General features: G+C 43.0%; 4 protein-coding genes across 11 annotated transcripts; all 4 read right to left on the bottom strand.

Annotated features, from left to right (window-relative positions):
- LOC109706586 (exocyst complex component EXO70A1-like) lies at positions 1,912–3,345 on the bottom strand. The gene has a single exon (XM_020227522.1). The coding sequence runs from the start codon at positions 3,271–3,273 to the stop codon at positions 1,921–1,923; it is 1,353 nt and encodes a 450-aa protein (XP_020083111.1). The 5' UTR covers positions 3,274–3,345; the 3' UTR covers positions 1,912–1,920.
- Positions 3,221–4,206, bottom strand: LOC109706802 (vegetative cell wall protein gp1-like; the record flags this gene model as incomplete). Its single annotated transcript, XM_020227801.1, has 2 exons — positions 3,221–3,303; positions 3,389–4,206. Coding segments are annotated over 2 exons (822 nt in total), but the record flags the coding sequence as incomplete, so codon positions are not given.
- On the bottom strand, positions 5,111–11,316 carry LOC109706585 (splicing factor 3B subunit 1). Of its 8 annotated transcripts, XR_002215257.1 has the most exons (6): positions 11,237–11,316; positions 7,231–11,090; positions 6,783–6,883; positions 6,594–6,688; positions 5,625–5,674; positions 5,111–5,419 (listed from the first exon to the last, which is right to left on the bottom strand). XR_002215257.1 is itself a non-coding variant. In XM_020227521.1 (3 exons), the coding sequence occupies exon 2, from the start codon at positions 11,077–11,079 to the stop codon at positions 7,240–7,242; it is 3,840 nt and encodes a 1,279-aa protein (XP_020083110.1). In that variant the 5' UTR covers positions 11,080–11,090; positions 11,237–11,316; the 3' UTR covers positions 6,426–6,883; positions 7,231–7,239. The 8 variants fall into 8 exon arrangements, 1 of the variants encoding a protein (XP_020083110.1); XR_002215253.1 differs by having other exon boundaries at positions 6,594–6,883; XR_002215256.1 differs by lacking the exon at positions 5,625–5,674.
- Positions 12,345–14,242, bottom strand: LOC109723617 (60S acidic ribosomal protein P3-like). The gene is made up of 2 exons (XM_020252063.1): positions 13,932–14,242; positions 12,345–12,730 (listed from the first exon to the last, which is right to left on the bottom strand). The coding sequence occupies exons 1-2, from the start codon at positions 14,127–14,129 to the stop codon at positions 12,557–12,559; spliced, it is 372 nt and encodes a 123-aa protein (XP_020107652.1). The 5' UTR covers positions 14,130–14,242; the 3' UTR covers positions 12,345–12,556.

Raw genomic sequence — 16,414 nt, 5'->3', positions numbered from 1 at the left:
ATCTTGTATTCAGAAGAACGTCGCAAACCAAATAATCTCGTATCATAAGAAAACAACGATTTATTATTGTGCAAGACAAAATTTTGAAAATCAGAAGAGTCTCATTCGTGAAATTCTCATTTGCCGNATGACCCATAATGTGACACGTGGCACTAAATTTTCTATGCTAAAAGAACACGTGCTCTTAGATTTTTTTTAGAAGGGGAAAACTTTATAAACCATTTCGAACTTTTTCACTTTAGTACTGTGTATTTTTAAAATATCTCTAGTATTCTATGGTTTCGCACTTTTTCACTTTAGTATTCTATGGTTTAAAGTGTATCAATTTAGTATTCTGTGGTTTCATTTTTCTCTTTTCATCGGTTTCTCGGTTAATATTTCGTTTAATTATATATAAAAAACTTTAGATACCCTAATATCTAAGTTTATTGAATATTTACTTTAGTACCATTTAGTTTTAACTTTGTCACTGATTTTTTTTTCCTCTGTTAATATTTCGTTAAATTATATAAAAAAAACTTCAGATACCCTACCTACGTTTATTGAATATTCACTTTAGTACCCTTTAGTTTTAACTTTATCACTGATTTAGCAAAAAAAAAATAGTAAAATGGATAATAAAAGAGAAAAATGAAGTCACATGGTACTAACTTGATATACCTACGTTTATCGAATATTCACTTTAGTATCTTTTAGTTTTAACTTTGCCACTGATTTAACGAAAAAAATTAGTGAAATAGATAATAAAAAAGAAAAATGAAATCACATGGTACTAACTTGATATACTTTAAACCACAGGGTATTAAAGTAAAAAAGTGCGAAACCACATGGTCTAACTTGATACGCTTTAAACCACACGGTACTAAAATAAGAAAGTGTGAAATCACACGGGGGATATTTGAAGTTTACCCTTTTAGAAGCCATAACTCACTTGCTCTCCTTCTTTTTTTTTTATTAATAATATTTTTTTTAGAAAATATTTGGGAATTTAAATGTGCATGTGGTCTATGGTTTTTTTTTTTTGTTCCTTTGTTGAGAAAAAGAAATTTTCCAAAACTTGGTGTCACCTTTTAAATATGTGTCAATCTTTTTCTTTCTCCTTTCACTTTATTTATTGTTTTCAACATTAATTACACAAATCCCAAATTCCAATTTCATTTCTATAAAAAAATATAGTCATTAACTTCCTAATGTATTAATATGTTTCAATTGGAAAAACAATTATTCTTTTTTGCTATTAGGTGAGCCCCTACTATATTTAGGTCATCTAACATATTTTGAGAAGTTTTGAATATTAATATGCACTCATTTTTCAAAGTCAAATTGTAGATAGGATATGTACTTTTCTTACTTTGAATTAGATAAATTGGCTAAGGTAAGGAAAACAAAAGGAGAGATAGGTTACTTAGCTACTTGTTTTAATAGGGGCCATATTTTTATTTTTTTACTTTTTAAGTTTCTTACATATGATACTCAAAATCAATAGTACCAGATAACATTGAAAATGGGCAAGTAACTAAAATATAAAATCCAAAATCTTTTAGTACAAAATCCAAAATCTTTTTATACAATTCTAAATATATTAGCATTTCTTATATTAGCAAGTAACATAGATCACTCTTTACACTATTACTTTAGTTCTAATTGATTGCAAAGAACTCATAGATGAAAATGTAATTGAGGGGACTCTAATTATGAAAACAAAAAAGCTAGATTACTATTCAAATCATTTTGAGCTTTAGTTTATATTATTGACAAATCATCTTGTATTCAGAAGAACGTCGCAAACCAAATAATCTCGTATCATAAGAAAACAACGATTTATTATTGTGCAAGACAAAATTTTGAAAATCAGAAGAGTCTCATTTGTGAAATTATCATTTGCCGAAAAAAAACAAAAAAAAAAAAAAAAAAAAAAAATCAGTTCTGAGCTTCACCACCCCAATCCTTACTCTCCCTCCTCCTCGAATTTCTTCCTCTCTTGTCCTCCGCCGCCGCCGCCACCGCAGCCTTCTTGACATAACTCCCGTCCCCGCGACTACTGCCGCTGCCTCCGCGCCTGCAGTCGAACAGCTCCCACACCAGCCTTCGAATCGAATCCGGCGGCAAGAACTCCCGCTCCTGCCTCCCGCCGTTCGCGTGCAGGAACGCCGCGTAAGCCCCCACCACCATCCTCGTCGTCGACTCCTTTATCTGCTCCCTCAGATCCCCGTCCGGTATGCTCTGCTCCGTTGCAGGATGCTTCTGTATCATATCATCTAATCCTCTGACGAACGCCTCCGCCTTCTCTCTCGCCGCATTCTTAGGATATTCTCCTACCTCTTCTGCTGCTGCTGCTGCTTCTTCTTCTTTAGCTTGAAGTATTCCGACTAGTGGGCCCCAGGTGGCGTCCTGGTAGGCCCACGCAGCCTCCTCCGCCGCCGTCTTATACTGTTCCTTTATGACCTCCTCGCCGACCAGCTTGGCGAGCTCGGTCCCCTTCGTTCTCATGTACATGTACCAATACGCGTTCATCGCCATCAGATGTGCCGCCGCCGCCGCCGTGGCATTGTTGTCACGAGAATACGCGCCCCGCCTTGCCTCCACGTTCCGGCGCAGCGCTTCCAGGGTGTTCAGCAGAACGTCTTTGAGCAGCTGGCTGTCCTCGTCCGGCTCCGGGCCAGCAGCGTCTCCGGCCTTCCACGCGCGCTCCGTTCGCAGCACACGCCCCATCAGCGCGGCGTAGCCACCACCGGCCAGGCACTTGAGGTAGTTGATGGCGTAGCGCACGATCTTCGGCACCGCGACGTCGAGGAACGGCGCATCGTCGCTCTGGCCCTCGATCTGGAGGCCGAGCTCGGAGAGAACGCGGGCGGCAGCGTGGACGAGGAGCTTCTGGAGCTCGCGGTAGCGCGTGCGGATGTCGTCGGCGCCTGCCTCGGCGTCGAACACAGCGTCGAAGCTGGGGCGGAGGCGGTCGAGGGCGTCGAGCATGTCGAGGAGCTTGAACAGCCGCTGCGGCTCCTTGGCGCCGCGCACGACGCCCTCGCCGAAGCGGAAGAAGACGGCCATGATCCGGTCGGAGATCTTCGTGAAGCATTCGGGCCAGACGGCGCCGCCCATGATGCCGCCGAGAGCGCGGCGGCAGAGCTGGCGCTCGGCGGCGAGGACGGACACGACCGCGGCCTCGAGATGGCAAGTCCACTTGGCGATGGCGGCCTCAAGAGCCTCCCACTCCATGCCGTCAATCTCCTCCGGCGGGTACGTCTTCAGGTACGCCGGGTTCAGCCGCATCAGCGCCTTCGCCGCCCTCCGATACCTCACCTGAGTTACAATGATTGTTGATCAACACCTTGGCACTCCTAAAAGCACTGCACTGCAGCTCAGTTTTATATGTAAATTTACTTACCTTGATGAAGATGTCGATGCAGATATCGACGCAGTCGTTGGCGGCGAGGGTCTCGGAGATGCGCCGGAGCACCTCGACTTCCTCCTCCGATCCCAGCAGCGATTGTACCCGATCGGAGTCCTCGATCTGATCCGGGCTGTCCGATTGGTCGTCGGCGGTGGCAGGGGAGGGAGGGGGAGGGTGCTTGAGGCGGCGGAGGAGGGCCTCGTAGCGGTCCTGGAGGCGGACGAGGGCATCGTCGAGCGGGCCCTCGAAGCGCATGGCATCGAGCTCGGACTCGTAGATGGCGGCGAGGGCAGTGTGCGCGGCGACGAGGCGGCGGCGGCGGGGGCGGTCGGCGGCCTTGGTGCGGGCGACGAACTCGACGGCCTCCTGGAGACGGCGGACGGCGGGGCCGCAGCCGTCGGCGGTGGCGGCGACGGCGGGGCCGAGGCGGTCGACGAGGTCCAGGTAAGGGAGGAGGGAGGGAGAGTGGGAGGGGAGGAGGAGGCGGCGGTGGAGGGAGTCGACGAGGGCGAAGGAGCGGAGGAGGGGGAGGGAGGGGGCGAGGGCGCGGTCGATGCGGGAGTGGAGGGAGCGGGCGGAGATGGCGAGGGAGCGGAGGGAAGCGGCGGCGGAGCAGGCGGAGGGGAGGAGGGGCCCGCCGCGGAGGGCAAGGAGGCCGGCGCCCGAGGCGGAGAGCCGCGAGGACTCGTCGGTGGCCGAGCGGAGCACGGAGAGGACTGCCGAGCGCGAGGCCATGAGTGCCGCGACCTCCTCCTCCTCCTCCGACGATGACGAGGTGGTGGTGGTGGTGGTGATGGTGGTGGTGGAGCCCATCAGGTTCTGGGCAAAGGAGAGTGAAAGGCAAGGTATAACGAACTTAACGGTATGCAGCGTGTTATATTAGCGAAGTGTTTAAAGCGGAAAAGAACATGTATCGAGGTCCTTTCAAGTTTTTGTACTTCGAAACAGACCATCCGATTTGTTGTCTCTCTCTCTCTCTCTCTCTCTCTCTCTCTCTCTCTCTCTCTCTCTCTCTCTCTTTTTCATTTTTATTTCTCATATATCGTATAGACGCCTTGTTGATTTTATTAATTTGGACATAAGTTATTTCATTTGGCTAAGTGAGAAATTTCAATATATTCAGAAGATTACTAGAAAGAATTCGTCGATTTTAATGAATATGCACCCACCCACTGAAACACAGAGACAAAAAGAAAAGAGAAAAAGAATTGTTTAAGGGGAATCGATGGAAGCTAAGAACCAAGAATATAGCATGGGGAATATTGTTTACTGATTGGACCCCAAATGGCTCTCAATAAGGCTTGGGAATCATCGGCCGCCTCGTTTGTCCCTTTTTCGCCCGTTTACTAGTAAAATAAATAAATAAATAAATAAATAACATCTTCTACATCAATAAGATCCTAGAAAGAGACAATCGAATGAAAGATAAATCGATGATTTTGCAAAAAAATAGTATTTTCAAAAGAAATATTATTATACTCGCTTGCACTGAGAAGCTTTTTGATTGAACGTACAGAGAAAAGCTTCTCATTTACCAGAGAGAGAGAGAGAGAGAGAGAGAGAGAGAGAGAATGGACTAGACCGCAAAGCAATCAAGCATTAGAGGACCAGTACTCTCTCAGGTCTCAGTTTTCTGAAATATAGTAGGCGCGTAATGGCTCCAGAGCAGAGATTTCTTTTTCTAAAAAAGAATTTAAAATATATAGAGCTTGATGGTTCCATTGAAAACCCAGAGTGATTCAATTGAAAAGGATCAATTGAAAAGATGAGATAGCAAACGACCTACAGTACAGAAGGACAAGGGTGCCAAAACATTAAATATCATACTATCTCTCAAAAAAGTATAACTTCATTGAGACCCCCAAGCGAGATCCCCATGATTAAAAGATGACAATTCAGATAATACAATGCCAAGGATGTAATATTTACACCTATGCATAGACGTACATGTGACATTTTTCATACAACCATTCTCGTACTAAGCTGCAGAGTTTCACAGTACAAGTACTACATGCCGCGCTAAACCTGGAAAGAGAGGTAAATTTTTCTTGAGTCAGTATTTAACGACTCTGGCAAAACACAGAGAAAATGGAGAAGGGAAAATCATTATAATTCCCTTGAGATTAGAACAAGAAGATCAATTAAATGATTCCAGAGCAAAACAAAGCAGCAAAGCAAGTTCTGCTAAGACATTGCTAATATAAAAGGGTGGGGAGAAAAGCAGGCCTACAAATTGTTTAAAGAGACTGCAGATCCTTCTTTCACACACCACAAGTTCTCCTGCACAACCTTCTATGGTTAAAAACCAAAAAATAAAAATAAAAATACTACAGTAACCAACAATCACATTTAAGGAGACCACTTTACAACTCGAATAAATTTATCAGCCAAAGAGTAGGGAACTTGGACTCGGCCCAGCAGTAGCAAAAAAGAACAACTTCCATGCTTCAGCTGTAGCTCGACTCGACCCCATCGAGGGCACTGACACAGACACCCTATACATTATATACTCAAGTATATCAGCAGGAATAGCTAGCCATGTCAAATATTTATCTTACTCGGGAGCTTATGTTTTCCTAGGGTAACAAAAGGTCGCTAGTCCTGCCATGCTGTTACTTCTGCTTATTCGAGCTTCTAATTCTATCCAGTTAGCCTCCAAAATCATCAAAAGACTCGGGCTTAATTATTGCATATCAAAATTATCTCCCTAAAATTTTGCGTCAAATATTTTACCCAAGATGATAAGACGAACAGTGTGCTTAGACTGCTTGATTTCCGTCATGTATTTTACAAAAACCTTAAAAAAGAAGATAATGAAGAAGGTCGTGGTTGTTGCAATTAAATAATCAAGGTCTCATCAGATCATAACAACCGAGAATAAACTACCAATTTTGGTTTGCAACACCTGAAAACCAAAGGGCACCAAATGATTCCGGAGTGTCATAGATGTTGCAACACTGGAACCTCACTTCAACAGCCAAATGTACACATTCCCAATTTAACCGAGGAGAGATCACAATTTTTCGAAGCATAGTCAACTACCAGTCCTGAAATAATTGTATACGCCATACCCTCCTAAATAATAATACAACTGAAACAGTAATCGAATTAGAACACAGCATAAGCACATCATAGAAGCAAAACATGTTGCATGATATGGCACACAAAAGAGGACGCAGAGAAAGGTATAGACCCTTACCCAAACTCCTGTAGATACGGGTCAAGGGACGACACGGTGTGAAAGTCTCCTTACCACATTACAAAGAGGGTCTGTTTCCATAGCTCGAGCCTCAACTGTCACATCAAATGATACCTTTACAAATCATGCAAGGGAAAAAAAGGAAATTAGAAGGAGTCTCTTCACTTTTAGTTGAACGTAAATAGAGACCCAAACTTTCTTTCATTTGGAAAAATGAAACATGCTTCAACAATTCACTGCATCCATTTGCCCGCCAAGCTGCTTTTTTGTAACGTCCGTCAATCAAATTACTGAAAATAATAATATATGATATCAAATCACTGACTGAACTAAAAAGCAAGCAAATAACCGAAAAATCAAAAGCACTACGAAATACATTACTAAAAGACATATATATCAGATCAGTCAGTTAACAATAAAGAACGCAAAAAACCAATCCAAAAGTACACAATAGATAGCAAATAATACAGAAGTACATGATGATGTCCAGCGAGCACCATCCAATAGACAAAATATAAAGAAAACATAAAATACAGCAAATTAAATCCTATCAAGTATGAGAAAAGCAAGAACTACCAGAAGCCGTAAGAAACATGCAATTAGTATCAAATGTTAAGAGCAGCAATAAGAGCCTTACGTCTATAACTCAGATAAACATCATTAGCTCCGGGCGGCTGTAGATATTACTGTCATCATCCTCCAAAGCAGGATAAGCAGCAACTAACGCATCCTGACCTCCAATGTACAGAGAATTGTAGATCTTCCAATACACCTCCCGAACTTTCCTCGCTGGGTGGAAAAGACCCTGAAGGCAATAATTCAGAATAACAGCTGCCCCTAAAGCAACCCTCATCCCCTCTATAGCTTCCATCACAGCATTAATAACATGAGGAGAGGTCTCAAAAATGTTCGGCCAAACATAGTTAAGCAGATGAACCAATGCATCCTCACAGCCTAACCCAGCAACACCTAAAGCCATGTGCTTGACAGCAGAAGCAGCAGTCTGCCTGTGAACCAAGTCTCTGTCCATCAAAGCATCTTCAAGCAACGGTGTCACAGCATAGATATAATCCTTGCCCATCTCTCCTATGTACTCGAAAAGGAAGGAAAGGGACTTTAGAACTCCATTCTGTACATTAAGCTCAGGCACACGATACTCATTCATGAGGGCAGGCAAAACTGTAAATGGGGAGCAAGTTTCCGCAACTATGGCGATAGCAACGGTAGTACAGACACGGTTCTGGCGCTCTTGCACCTTCAAGTTATTCAAAAGAGTAGCTAAGACATCTTGCGGCCCAATGGCCTTTGCAATATAGCCAAAAGTGTTCACAGTAGCTCTCCTGATCCCTTTCTTGTGAGCCTTCAACATTTCAAGAAGCTCAAAGCAAATCCTCATCCATTCCCTTGCAGGGACGAATTCAGCTCCACGGTCAGCAATCCTACCCACTAGATCTATACAGTTCTCTTGAACTTTTTCATGTCTATTCTTCAATATAGGAGTCAAGCGCGGAAGCAAATCCTTGATTGGGGGTGTCATTTTAGTCATACCAATAACATTGACAATAGCTTTTAATGCACCCAAGATCGAACCCAAGACCTCAGGATACTCTTCTCCCAAGTACTCGTACAAAACAACACCCAAGTGGCCCATCAACTGCTCTTCCTGGCACTGTTTCATAACGATGGCTATCCTTGAAATGAGATCAGCTGCTTGCTGTCTAACTTTGGCGCTCTTATTGTTCAGCCGCCATTTTATGGTACCACATATCTGAGGAAGGTAAGGTTTCACCCTCTGACCAAGAGCATTAACCACCGCACCAAACCCATTAAGCATAACATTCGCATCATCACTCGTCTGCTCTTGGAAAGCATATAAAATCCCATCAATAAGCAGCTCTTCCAACCGAGAATCGATATCAGAAGCACCCAAGTTAGCCACCACCTTCTCAATAGTCTCCATCACCATTCTCCTGTACGGCTCGCTTTCGTCCTTAAGATCCTCTACAATCCTCCCAACGATATCAGCAACTCCAACCTTATTCGCTATTTCTACAGTCGTGTCAACAAGCTGCCTGTAGTTCCTACGATCCAATGCCATTTTCCTGATCCAGAAGTGCTTAAAGAACTCGGGAAGAATATCATTTCTTATATAATCAGGCTCAACACCCTCCGTACTCACGCATTGCTTCACGACCTTCAACACAATCTTCTTCATTTCCTCGTCCGGCGACTGAAACTCTCGGATCAGTATAACCATGACTTCCTTTGTGTAGTAGCTCGCGTACACAGCATCCATAAGAGGGATAATGAAACCAATTGCTTTAAGGAAAGCAGCAAGAACTTTCCCGCGATGAGATCTGATACCCTTCCAAAGAGGCTTCAGCACCGAATCAAAGCTCTCGATCCCATAAGGCGCAGCAGCTTCAGCCAGCGCAGCAAGAGAGAGGGCAGTAATGGTTCTTACCTTCTGATTCTCATCACTTAAACCATGTTCTATAATCTCGACAAGAGACCTTAGATGAGGAAGTACAGCACATCCCATAAGGATAGCAATCTGCTGGACAATCTTAATACCTGTGTGCCGTGCTTGCCAGGACTTCTTACTCTGACAAACGGCTTTCAGAAAGGGTAAAAGTGCGGGAATACCCAGAGCAGAAGCCACCACACTAAAAGCCCTTGCAGTAGTGTTCCTCACGTACTCATCAATGTTATCAATATCCGGCCTCATCGCAGCAATCATCGTGGCAAGACCAGCTGCTTTGCTAAGATTAGAGATGATCTCCCGGCCTTCCACGCGAGCATAGTAATCTTCATCAATCAGAAGGGGCTCGATGACCACAAGGATCTTATGCACGAATGGCCTTACAAGCTCATCGAGCTTATAAAGCACTCTATCAATGACCTTAACAAGAAGGTGGCGCTCTTGGTCCTCGAGAGTTGGCTGCATGAGCAAAGGGAGAATCTTGTTGAATAGCGGGCCGGCACCAAATTCGCGGGCCTTGTCCGTTAACTGCCTCAGAGCGGTCTTCCTCTGTGGCGGAGTCCCGTTCTTAACCTTTAGCAAAAGCTTCATGATCTTCCTCTCCTTCTGCTCCTCCGGCGAGAGCTGCTCCTCCTCCTCCTCGTTCAGTAACGACCCAAAGTACTGGTAATCCTCCGGCTTCATGAACGGCAGCCCGCCTGGGGCCTCCTTCGGAACATCAAACTGCTGCCCACGGTTCTCTTCGGGTATAGAATAAAGAGGTGTGCCCATAGGGGTAGGAGTGGCCAGTAGCTTCCGAGCCGGGGTTCTAATAGGAACATAAGACGCAGGGGGATCGAGAATTTTGTATCCTTCCTGCGGGAACATGGCGTCGAGCTCTTCGTCCGTAAGCGGGCGGTTCCGCTCCTCAATATCCCGCTCCCACCGAAGAAGGTTGTATTGCTCTGGAGTCATCGGGCCCCGGAGGTTGATCGCATTAGGTGTTGGAGTGGCGAGATCAACCCCGCCAATAGGGGTTACACCAGGAGTGAACGCAGCAGCCGCAGGCGTTGCGGCGGCGGCGGACGGGGTGGCACTTCCCATGGTGGCGGGAGTCTCATCCCACCGCGATCTCTGGCGTTTCGGGGTGGGCGTCGCGAGGCCGGAGAGCTTTGGGGTAGCATCCCAGGTCATCCCAGCGGGCGTCGCGCCTGCGCCAGCAGGCGTGGCGTCGGCATCAGCCAATCGACCAGGCGTCGGGGTTTCATCCCACCTGTTTCTTCTGACAGAGGGGGTTGCATCAGAAACCCTTCCGGGAGTAGGAGTTGCGTCCCACCGGCCTATACCGGGGGTCGCATCCGGTGCGTCCCAATCCGAGCTTGTTTTCGCCTTCTTCGCACCGGTGGATTCAGCCGCCGAATCCTGAGACTGGTCCCACCGGTTCCGCCTCTTCTGCGCAGCAGCGGGGGCCGGTTCAGCGGCAGCGGGGGCAGCCTTGGCCTTCTCCTTCTCCTCCTCCTTCTTCTTAGCGATCTCCCTCAACACCTCCTCCTTCTGGCGCTGCAGGGCCTGCTCGCGCATGACGTCGGCGTAGGTCCGCACGGAGGGGTCCGGCGTCGCCTCGCCGGAGGCGAAGGGGTCGTTGCGGTCCGGGGAGATGATCCGCTGGAGCCGGCGCCTGCGGTAGTCGTCCTCGCGGTCGATGATCCGCTGCGGCTTTTTGAACCCAGAGTCGTCCTCGGCGTCGGCGTCGGCGCCGGCGCCGGCTCCGCGGGGGACGTCGTGGAGGGACTTGGGGCCGGTGAAGGAGGCCATGCGGCGGGCGAGGTCGCGGCCGCCGGAGCCGTCGTCGGCGGCGGCGTCGTCGTCTTCCTCGGTGACGGCGATGGAGCGCTCGTAGCCCTCGAAACGGTCGGAGCCGGCGCCGCCGTAGAGGTCGGCGTCGAAGGTGAGGGAGGTGAAGGTCACCTCCTCCATCTTCTTCCGCTCCTCCTGCGCCTTCGCGATCTCCGCGTCCAGGTCCATCGCCAGAAACCCTAACCCTCGAAAATTTTCAGGAAATCGAATTCAATCCCTAGAGAAGGGAAAAACTAGGGTTGCAAATAGAGACGCGAGATCGAACTCAGAAACTAGGGTTTCCAATCGGGAAGAGAGAGAGAGAGAGAGAGAGAGAGAGAGGCACCTTTTCCTTCGCTAGGGTTTTGGAGAGAGGCCCGATAATTGATCGGATGAGAGAGAGTCGAAGGAAATGGATCGGACGCATCGACTTATTAGTAAACAAATAAATATACACGAATTATCTACCTTTGGTGATTTTTAAGGCAGTTCCAAGCTCGAATCACAGCCGTTAATCTATACAAACCACAATGTGTTACACCGACTCTATGGCGGCAAATCTCAACCGTCCATCTCTGGCGAGCCCGGTCCGGGTTTTGGCAATTCGGGCACGGCCCAACAGTGTTAATTTTTCCGTTAGAATAGGCCCGATCCACTCGCACTCGGGCTTTGATGACCCATTAACGTAAAACTTTTTATTTTAGATTATTTAAATTTTAAAGGTTCTTGATCTAATGCATATACTTTTCCTTCGACCTTCTTGTGTGTTTTCAGTTCATCAAACTCAAATTATTTGTGACTCAATGCCTTTGCGGATTGAGAATTGCTACGTGGTAAACTGTAATAACATTTTAGTTGTATTTTTTTGGGTTTTTGATGGTTAATTATAAATCCGGTGTTCACTTTCATCTTAATAGATTCAATTCTAACAATCCATCTCTAGAGTTTGTTCCATCCTTCTTAAATTGATCGCACTTCAGTGCTCTTGTTTGCTGCACTCTATGAATCATTCATCTCATATCTTACTTCGACCTTCATCATCCAAATCACCATCAAAATCAAAAATACCCTTCTGAGCTAAAAAAAATGAAGATCAAAACCTAAAACAAAAAATTGACGAGAGTAATGATTTAGAAGATGAATAAAAAAATTTGCAAGTGTTTTACTGTTCCTTTCTTACTCCTTGATACTTTGAAATAGTGGTAGAAATCAATAACCAACAGAAAAACATTCGCACACGCTGTACATCCTCTTGCTTCTCCAGTAATAGTTTCAACCGCCATTTTAAAACATAATAGGAAAGCTCTTAAGCACTTAAAAATTTTTGGGATCCTCTTAAGAGCATCAAACAGGCACATTTAGACAACATATAAAATGTAGCATGTATGAGGTGTCCAAAGCAAGTTCTATGAATAAGGAGGTATTCAGTAAAAAGAAGCAAGACTGCGTCGAGGTATTAAAAGAAAAGACATATAATAGAGAATAATATATAACCAGAGTACAAGTGCCCAATCAAACTACAAAAATAAACAGGATATTTCACTCGAATTGTTCTTAGGAAGAACTGCATGCCTGCGTAAAAGATTCCATCTCACTTAAGTTCATAAACATAAAGAAAAGCAACTCAAAAACTGCTTGACTTGAGGGGCGAGGTCCTTCAGTGTGTCTAGTCGAAGAGAGAGAAGCCCATATCCTCGTCGCTCTCTTCTTTCTCTTCCTTCTTCTCCTCAGCGGGAGGCGCTTCGGGAGCTGCTGCTCCACCACCTGCGGTGGCTGCGCCGCCGGCCGAGGCAGCACCGCCCCCGATAAATGCCCCACCACCGCCTCCGCCAATTACGACCTGCAAAATGAATTCAAGGCTCAGATGAGAAGATCATCCTTGGGCAATAAAACACCCTAACACATTCAACTACACCTTCTCTGTTCAGGAAAGGAAGTAAAAAAAAAAAAAAAAAAAAAAAAAACATCAAAAGAAACAGGGTCTCTTTGCCAATAATATATAGACTCCTGCAGATAAACAAATTGCACAAATACCACTGCAATGTTGGCATTTGCATGCATATGCTTGCAAGCCTTGATTATTTGCGCGCATGCCCCATCAAGGTGCAAACACAAACACTAACTTCGCAGCGGTATGAGTAATCTTTGCATATTTTGCTTGGTTACTTAAGCATAGAACCTTCGAAGAAATGTGCTGATTGGAGAACATAATCAATTTCCCTTCTCGCCAAAATAATAAAAGCTAACACACACACAGCAAGCTCAATCTAACTAAATAAGCAAAACTTAAAAGGTAGGCAGCTAGATGGTATTTCATTGACCATTTAAAATTACACTGTAAATATAACAGAAGAAAAATATGGTATCATTAGAGAATGCAACTAAAGTCGACTGTTCCAATTCTAAAGGAATTTACCGAACACATTACTCGGTAATGTACCCAAAGTGTCCCCCTCATTCATACAGAAGTTTAACAGATCAAGTAAAATACACAATCAAACAAAATAATAGTAAGGTCTATAAAAAATTTGCTACTGGAATATAACTATGCTGGAAAAAGATCATGCCTTGATCCAGCCACATTAATTGGTAATGTACCCCCCAAGTTCCCGGATTCAAGCAATAACTTGTCGAATTGCATCAAACAACCTCGAAATTTGAAATATAGGACTATTAGGAGCACCAATAGCAACATTTAAATGCTGCAAAATAAGAACAACTACACAAACAAGTTCACTAAACATAACATGATTGGAAAAAAATAAAAAAATCAATCACATCACCAAGAACAACATGCAGTTGCCCCTAAGAAGTTTGTATCTTGCAAGTTCAGTAAAAAAGCATGCTTCACGCTAGCGGACATAAAAGAGGAATTGTGTATATTCTGGTGCATTCTTAACCATCAATCCCCCGCAATATGAAAGTAAACTAAAAACAAAAAAAAAAAAACCCAAATCTACATCAAAGAACTACACGGATCTAACCCTAGATCGGATCGGTGAACGAATAGAGAGAGATGTACGCTACGGAGTCGATTATACCTGGAACACGGCGGAGGAGGGGGTGACGAGGGAGAAGGATGATTGGACGCCGCCGGAGGAGTCTGCGGCGGCGGCGGCTTGGACGAGGCGGCGCTGGAGCTCGTAGGGGGTGGCGGCGGAGGCCTCGAGGTCGCCGGAGAGCTGCTTCGCGCTCCACTCGCCCCCGGAGCTCCTGCAAACGAACGTGAACACGCCCATGGCGAAACCCTCTCTCTCTCTCTCTCTCTCTCTGGCGATCGCTCGCTCTCGCAAAGACCCTAAGGCGAGGACGGAGGAGGAGGACGACGGCGAAAAAACCCTAACAACTCTCGAGCTCTCGCCCTTTATATCCGCGCGTAGCGTTGTACTCTAAATGACGTAATTGCCCATGGCACTTTGTGCTAAATTCAGAAAAGCCCCGTGAATCACGTGGAACTCACGTGATTTTTTTTTTTCCCTTTTTTTGGTCTTTTTTCTTTTGTTGGCCTTTTTTAATTTTTTATTTGTTTGTCCTAAACTTTCAAAGTGAAATTTAGCGAGTCAAATAAATCAAACCTAACAAACAGCACAATATTTTTCAGTAAATACTGAAAGAATTTAATAAGCACGTAATAGTATTTTCAGTTACAAAAATATTTAAAATATTAAAATATTTTTGTTTTAAATGTACTTGCGTATTTATTTTTTGCAAGTGAGTGTCAACTATGATGAAAAATATTGGGGATGTATTCCTAAAGTGAATAATTTAATGAACGATATTATGCACCGGAAGAGAAGTTGGAATATTGTAAAATATAATTCATGTAAAAAATATGAAATAGAGAATGTGAGCTTCAAGTACAAGAAAATTCGTTTCGAGAAACAATCTTTCGGTTTAGAAAAAAAATATTGAAATCAATGAATTTATGAGAATTCATAAATTTTAAAAATCATTGAATTTAAATTTAAAGTTATAAACTTTAATTTTGAGATTATAAATTATAAATTTTAAAATTTTAANCTCTCTCTCTCTCTCTCTCTCTGGCGATCGCTCGCTCTCGCAAAGACCCTAAGGCGAGGACGGAGGAGGAGGACGACGGCGAAAAAACCCTAACAACTCTCGAGCTCTCGCCCTTTATATCCGCGCGTAGCGTTGTACTCTAAATGACGTAATTGCCCATGGCACTTTGTGCTAAATTCAGAAAAGCCCCGTGAATCACGTGGAACTCACGTGATTTTTTTTTTTCCCTTTTTTTGGTCTTTTTTCTTTTGTTGGCCTTTTTTAATTTTTTATTTGTTTGTCCTAAACTTTCAAAGTGAAATTTAGCGAGTCAAATAAATCAAACCTAACAAACAGCACAATATTTTTCAGTAAATACTGAAAGAATTTAATAAGCACGTAATAGTATTTTCAGTTACAAAAATATTTAAAATATTAAAATATTTTTGTTTTAAATGTACTTGCGTATTTATTTTTTGCAAGTGAGTGTCAACTATGATGAAAAATATTGGGGATGTATTCCTAAAGTGAATAATTTAATGAACGATATTATGCATTGAAAGAGGAGCTGCAATATTGTAAAATATAATTCATGTAAAAAACATGAAATAGAGATCGTGAGCTTCAAGTACAAGAAAATTCGTTTCGAGAAACAATCTTTCGGTTTAGAAAAAAAATATTGAAATCAATGAATTTATGAGAATTCATAAATTTTAAAAATCATTGAATTTAAATTTTAAGTTATAAACTTTAATTTTGAGATTATAAATTATAAATTTTAAAATTTTAATTTTTTAATTTTTTAATTTTAAAAATAAGAATAGGGGTGGGAACAATTAATAAAAACAGTTTATTATAATAAATTTATAAATTTTTTTAAAATTCTACTTAAACTTAAATTTAATAAAAATAATTTATTATAATATTTAAATATAATTTACTATAAATTTTATTATAATATTTAAATATAAATAATAATTATTAATATAGTACAATTAATAATTTTATAATAAAAATAATGTATTATAATATATAACATATTATATTTATATAATTTAGTTTTAATTCAATTTATAATTTTAATTAAGTTTGAAATTAAGTATTGGAATAGTGCTATTCCACTAAAATGGTGGAATAGCAAATCCCTTGCTATTCTGGGATAACCGGAAATAGCAAGGTTTGACTGGAATAAAATATCCCGACCAAATTTCATCCCGTTTGGCGGAATAGCGGGTATAACTTTCGTTATCCCGGCTTATCCCCCAACTAAACGGAGCCTATGAGTATAAAAGCAGTATTTGATGAGATCTAGACATAAATAAATATATTTGCATGGAGAGGAAGTGAGAAAATAATGAGCTACCATCAAACCAAAACTTAGTGCCTTACTAAAAGGATCATACACAAATGCATCATGAGCAATAATAATAATAATAATAATAAATTCAACTTTCATTTTTTTGATTTTAGATTAAAATTCCTCACACAAAAGTTAAAAAGGTAACAAATGTATTTCCACTGAATC

This window comes from Ananas comosus, linkage group 2, assembly GCF_001540865.1.
Source record: "Ananas comosus cultivar F153 linkage group 2, ASM154086v1, whole genome shotgun sequence".
Lineage (NCBI taxonomy): Eukaryota > Viridiplantae > Streptophyta > Magnoliopsida > Poales > Bromeliaceae > Ananas > Ananas comosus.
This window is presented reverse-complemented; position numbering and strand designations above follow the sequence as displayed.